A 6,217-nucleotide genomic window follows, 5' to 3' on the forward strand; every position below is an offset into this window, starting at 1 on the left:
TGGGGGCCCGGAGCAGGCCCAGCCTAAACTGGCAGCGGCCACTTCCACCCCCAGGGTTGTCTCGGAGACAGGAAGCCCACCACCCTCCCCAGGCACGCCCTCCGAGCACGCAGCGTCCTGGGTTCGAATGCTGCCGCCCCTCCGTCACCACCCAGGCAACCTGCAGCCCCAAGGACCCGAACTGGACCCCTCTTCTGTAGGGAGTGACCTGACATCCGCAGTTGTGAACTTTCCTTGGGGGGTTGGGGACAAAGTCCGGCCCCCTCTTCGTGCTTGCTGAGCCCCAGGAAGAGCACGCATGAGCCAAGAAAGGGAGAGGAACCTTAAAATTTTAAATCTTTAATTTCTGTTCTCACGTTTTTCCTTCGTTTTGCTTCCAAAAGGAAAGGAGAGCATAGCTCCGTCGCCTGTACATTGTCCACGGCCCAGGGGCCGGGTGAGGTCCCGACCCCTACCGGCCAGCTGCTTCGAGGACGTGGGGCGCCCGGGGGTTCACATGCAGCCCCCGGGGCCGGGGCCGGGGCCGGGGCTGGGCGCCGCCTTATTGCTGAGGTCCCGGCGCGGCTCGGGCCTGCTGCTAGGCTAGGCGCGCTGGCTGGGCAGCTCCTGGGAGATGAAGCGGCGCAGGCGCTCCAGGTACTGGCTGTAGAGCTCGATGTCGTTGTGCCCGGCGCCCTCCACCCACAGGGGCTCCACGGCCTTGGGACAGCGCTCGTAGAGCGCCAGCCCGTGCGAGAAGTCGATCACCTCGTCCTCCGTGCCGTGGATGATGAGCACCGGCGACGTGATCTTGGACACCTTCTCGATGCTGCGGGTCGGGGCACATTAGGCCTCCACGCCCCAACCCCTCTTAGGCCCCGCCCCTGGGTCCCCGCCCCCGCCCGCGGCCCCGCCCCCCTCCGCGCTCACTTGGGGAACGCGTCAAAGCAGTAGGTCTTCTTGGTGTCGGGGAAGGCGACGCGCATGCCCGAGGTGAGCGGGGAGTGCAGCACCACCGCGGCGCACTCGTAGCGCGAGGCCAGGTCCACGGTGGGCACCGTGCCGATGCTCTGCCCGTACAGGACGATGCTGTCTGGGCTGATGCCGTACCTGGCGGCAGTGGGGGCAGATGAGCCGCGACGCAACACGCACACCCCTCCCACCGCCTGCCCTCCTAGTGCAGTCCCCCGTAGTTCTCCGCGCAGGCTCCAGGCAATAGGGTGGCGCCCAGGCACCCTCCCCTGCCTCCCAGCCCCGAGGCGGTCCGCTCAGCAGGGGAGGCAGGACCTACAGGTGTGAGGGGAGCTGGCTGCCCGCAGCCCCAGGCCCCCAGCTCTACCCTCAGTTTCGACAGCATCTACTTGGTCACACCTGGGCAGTGCACCTGTGCGGGCCGTACCTGCGCTGTGTGGTTCCTGGGGGCAGATCCCTGGGGCCTCTCCTGCTCCTCCTGGTCACCAGGCCACCCCCACCCCTACACACACTCGACCAGGGCCACATGCAGAACCTGCTTGGGGCCCTCCTGTCCTCGCTGTTCGGAATTCGACAGCCTTTCCAGGTCGCACGGCAAGGGGGTATGTCTTCCTCCCAGCACCCATCACCCTCACCCACCCCCTTGGCCTCGGGGAATGAAGGCAGCCTCGTCCTCTCTCGTCTCAGCCAGTTTGCGGCCCCTCAGCTGCTTAGTACAACGTGGGCGAGCAGGCATAGCGGCTCCTGAGGGGAGGAGGCGGGTAGCCATGACCTCCCTCCCTGGGGACATTTCCTACACAGTGGCCAGGTCCTGACCCCCCCACACCCCCTCCACACGGGCCTCCCCCAGCGCCATCCCAGCACAGTCTTCTCCTGACCCCACAAGGACCCACTCACCACCCTCCCACTGCAGGTGGCCTCCACGGCCTTCCTCCCCACACCCACATCCTGATCTCAAAGGGGGTGCCCCTTCTCCGAGTGGCCAGAGAAGGTCTTCGTCTCACCTGGGCAACCCACCTGGGCACCCAGGCGCCATCTGCCCCCATCCCTGTCCTCCGGCCCCAACCCCCAGGCCTCGGGGATGCCATCTGGCCTTGTGCCTACCACCCTGCAAGCTCCTTCCCGACCTGCTCCCTGGTTCACCATGAGTACTGCTGTGCTGAGCACCAGCCTCGTCCTATCACCCAGCTGCAGGCAGGGACCCCCAGCTGCCACCTGGCTGTCTCCACCTGGACAAACATGACAGGTGCCGGATGACACAGCTCTTCTTTCCAGGCCTGCCCCGCCCCAGGTCACCACTTGGGCCCCAGCCTCCCACCCTCCTGCTGATTCTCAGCTGTTGGGTCTGAGGGACCAGCTCTCTGGAGGTCAAGGCTGGCAGCAGGACAGATGGATGGATGACAGAGCTCAGACCCCTGACCCTTCGGCAGGATATGATTCTGCCAGCGACCCCCAGCCAGTGGAGACAGGCTGCGGCAGCCGAGTGTGGACACATACCTGCACTACGCCACCCAGCACGGGTCCCCAGTGCCAGGGTGGTGCCAGGGGACCCTGCTCCCAGGGCCTGCATCAGGGACTGCCTGGTGCATCACTCCAGCAACCAGGGCCCCGCCTCCCCAGGGCAGGCTGGCTGTGGTCCCTGAAGGAGCTGGTTGCGCCAGTCGGCCAGGCAGGGCCAAGATGGGGCGGCCCTGGGCAGGCAGAGGGCACCACCTTTGGGAGGGTGGGGTTGGGTGGGTCTCCCTCTAGAGCAGCACAGGGCGCTGGGCCATCTCTGCACAGAGACTGAGCTATTGTGCTTCAGTGAGCGAGCATGGGGTGGAAGGGGGCTGCCAAGACCTGGATGAACGGGGCAGTGGGGTCTGGGGATGGAGATGTAGACCAGACAGTGGGGGCCCTGTCTGAGTCAAGCAAGCAGCTGTGTGCTGGGCACAATGCCTGGGGAGGACCCAGCCTCAGGGAGCTGACCTCCCTCCAGCCACCAGACTGTGCTGGGTACGAAGCTGCCCAACAGAACCTTCCAGGCCCAGAGGAGACCCTCCTCAGGATGAGGCCAAGCTCCATGACCAGAACCCTGATACAGAGCCTGGCCCCTCCCCGCACCGCAAGTGCTCCCTCAGCCTCGGGGCTCCCAGAGTCCTTTCACACCGCCCTCACACGCCACATCTTGGGCTCGTCCTCTGCCCACCCCCTCTCTCCAGGCGGAACCTCCATTCCCATGGGGACAGTCCCAGGCCAGCGGCTCCCAGGAGGGCCCCCCCCACCAGGGAGGCTGGAGGAACGTCCTCCCCCTGCACACCAAGCATGCCTGTCACCCTGCAGAGGGAACAGGGGTCGGGCCTCTTCCTGTGGCCCAGTGTGGCCGCAGACCAGCTCCCTCTCCTGCGGGGCTACCCACCTGGGCTTCCTCCCACCTGGTCTCACCAGGTCCGGCCGCCTGTGAGGAGACACGTCGCCAGCCCCTCCCCGCCGCGTGAGCTCACCTGGTGCGCAGGGCCTGCCAGGCGGCATCGATGTCGGCGTAGAGGTTCTTCTCGGAGGGCTTGCCCGAGCTCACGCCATAGCCCGAGTAGTCGTAGGAGAAGATGTTGCAGTTGAGGCGTGTGCCCAGCCCGATGTAGAAGCTGCTCATCTGGCCCAGGTCCACCGCGTTGCCGTGCGAGAAGAGAACCGTGTACCTTGGGGTGGGCAGTGGGGAAGCACAGGTCAGAGGGCGAAGGGCGGAGGGGGCAGGAGCCCTGCCGAGGGGAACAGTGCCTGGCTCTGCCCGGCGTGACTTAGGCCATGACACACAGTGGAGCCTCGGGCTTCCGCTCATCAAAGGGGGCCGCTGGGCCCACCGGTCACCTTCTTGGCACAGGTGGACCCCCAGCGTGAGCCCAGGAAGCCACAGTGACCATCACATTGATGCCCTGGGCAGCAGCCACCTCTCCCTTGGAATTGTTCCTGTTGGAGGGACTCTGACGGCCCGAGGATGGGAGGCACGTCTGCCCATTGTTCGGAACCATCGTGGAGGATGGGACGCGGCCCTCCGACCACAGGCGAAGAGAGCCAAGCCCCGTTCACCGCGGTGCAGCTCTTCCCGCTCCTCCAGGGAATTACCTGGGCCGCCACCTCTGCCCTGTGGCCCATGGCGGCCCTGCCAGGCGGTCATGCCGATGGCAGGTGACCAGGCTGGATCCCGCTGACAGCCTTGCAGAGCCTTCTTCCTCCAGCCTTGTTGTGGCCCTAGCCCAGCCCAGCCGGAAGGTGAAAGCTTGCCCTTTGGACCCAGCCTGCTCTGAGGTGGAAGCAGCTGGAAGGCCCCCCTCTGTACCACTGTAGGGCTCCGGCAGTCAGACCTGGCCCAAGCCACCAGCCAGGCCTCAGGGGCCACCGGCCCAAAGCGGGTGCTGGCCTCACCAGGCACCCAGGGCCCAGGAGACCAGCCCTGGGCAGGTGAACACCGAGACCCGGAAGCAGACGGCTCCACATTGAGCAGGTGATGTGACACAGCCACTCAGAGCCACCCCCGAGCCTCAGGGTTCTTGTCCACAAGACAGGGTGCCAAGAGGGCCCCCCAGAGGGCTGCAAGTGGAAGGGCCCCCGGAAGTTCCTCGGTGGCCATGGGCAGATCTCATCTGCTGCCCCTCTGGCGAGAAGAATCCCCGGGGCACCCGCACCTCCAGGTGGGCTTTAGCAAGTCTCTGGCCCTCCAGGGGCCACCAGTGGCCGAAACGAGAGCCCTGAGGATGGAGCATATCCTGAGCTCCCACCCCCCAACCTGGTCCCTCCACCCAGGGGGGTCGAGTCCATGTGGCTCACCTGGCGCTGGGCACACAGCGCACGTACATGCAGGAGATGCGGTTGCCCCGGCTGCTCTTGGTCAGGAAGACCTCGATGGTGTCCAGCTCGCGCTGGCTGTACTGGAAGTCGGCGCGATCCATCAGGTGGAGCTTCCAGCGCCTGGGGGTGCCGGCCGAGGTCCGCAGGGTCCCCGAGGGGGCGGCCCCAGCGCCACCGGGCCCCGGCTCAGGCTCAGGCACCAGCGAGTAGGTGGGCTCTGGAGGCAGGAAGGCGAGCTTGGCGGCGATGCGGCCAGGGCAGGGCGGGCAGCAGAAGAGGCAGCAGAGCTCAGTCACCGACAGGCCGTTCATGGCGGGCGCCGGGCCCCGGGGCGGGCCTCGCCCGGCAGCGGAGGGATGGGGGTGCTCGGAGACACGGGCAGGGGGCAGGGCGACCCCCGGCCACCACCCCAGACGAGAGCCCCGTTAGGAGGCTGCAGCCCAGCCCCATCGCGGTCCAAGCTGAGCCCTTGGGAGCCTCGCAGCCTCGTGTGTCCATGTCGCACAGAGGGAAACCCTGCAGGGGGACAGCAAGATGTGGAGTTCCCCCGGGGCTCCCAAGTGACCTTGGTGGGACCTAAACCTGACCAGGGCCCCGCCTGCCACCACCCTTCCTCCACTGGCAGACACCAATTCTTGCCATTTAAGCCCATTCATCAGCCCAGCCTCGGCCTGCAGGCTGTGCGGGGCAATCAGAGCCCTGGCCCACCCAGCTCTCCTGGGCACAGCTCCTGCTCCAGGCCCCGGGAAATGTCACCCCAGCCCACCCATGCCCCGTGCCTCTGTCCACACGGCTGGCCCAGACTCTGCCCTGGGGCCCATCCCCATCTGCCACCCCCAGGTGCCACAGCTCAGCCAGGCGAGGACCGACTGCTGACCACAGGGACCCAGGAGCACACTCCCAGCTCCCAGGGCCTGTGAAGTCTGGAGACAGGAGCCCAGGCAGAGGAAATACAACAAACAAAGGCTCTGGAAACAAAAGCAGGATACATCTCGAGGCTGGGAAGGCCTACTGGGCTGAGACAATGGCTCTCTCCAGTGCTTGGGGCCAGGCCCAGGGGTCAGCCTGCTGTGGTGGGGCAGGGGGGCGGGGAGGCAGGGCAGGGTCATGGGAGCCTGGGGTTCCTTCCCCAGCTCTGCCAGCTTAGGTGTCTGTGGCCTTGGGCAAGTCCCTTAGCCTCCCTGGGCCTCAGTTTCCTCATCTATCAATCAGACACCACTCAGGTCACAGAGACAGTGAATAAGATGAGGGAAAAGTGGTGGAATGGGCTAGGCTCTGAGAAAAAACGCAGAATGTTGTGTGAAACGTGGCCTTGAACAGACTACAGCGAAATTGCTAAAGCAACTACAATCGTACATGGAGCTGCCAACAGGGAGACTGGAAGAAAATACAGAGGTTTGAAAATACGGAGTACTCATTTACTACATTTTCCCTACAGCCT

At 65.5% G+C, this 6,217-nt stretch overlaps 1 protein-coding gene across 2 annotated transcripts in view; it reads right to left on the reverse strand.

Moving 5' to 3' along the window:
• Positions 1-323: 323 nt before the first annotated feature.
• ABHD17A (abhydrolase domain containing 17A, depalmitoylase) overlaps positions 324-6,217 on the reverse strand; it is an 8,888-nt gene continuing 2,994 nt past the window's right edge. The window contains exons 1-5 of one of the 2 annotated variants that reach the window (XM_007460358.1): positions 4,957-5,087; positions 4,756-4,896; positions 3,435-3,629; positions 910-1,089; positions 583-808 (exon numbers count right to left, since the gene is read on the reverse strand). In XM_007460358.1, coding sequence (XP_007460420.1) covers positions 583-808; positions 910-1,089; positions 3,435-3,629; positions 4,756-4,896; positions 4,957-5,087 — 873 coding nt within the window. Of the gene's footprint in view, positions 809-909; positions 1,090-3,434; positions 3,630-4,755; positions 5,293-6,217 lie in introns of those variants that run through there. The other variant, XM_007460357.1, reaches the window with a different exon arrangement.

This window comes from Lipotes vexillifer, unplaced genomic scaffold (genome assembly GCF_000442215.2).
Source record: "Lipotes vexillifer unplaced genomic scaffold, Lipotes_vexillifer_v1.1 scaffold225, whole genome shotgun sequence".
Taxonomy (NCBI): Eukaryota; Metazoa; Chordata; class Mammalia; order Artiodactyla; family Lipotidae; genus Lipotes; species Lipotes vexillifer.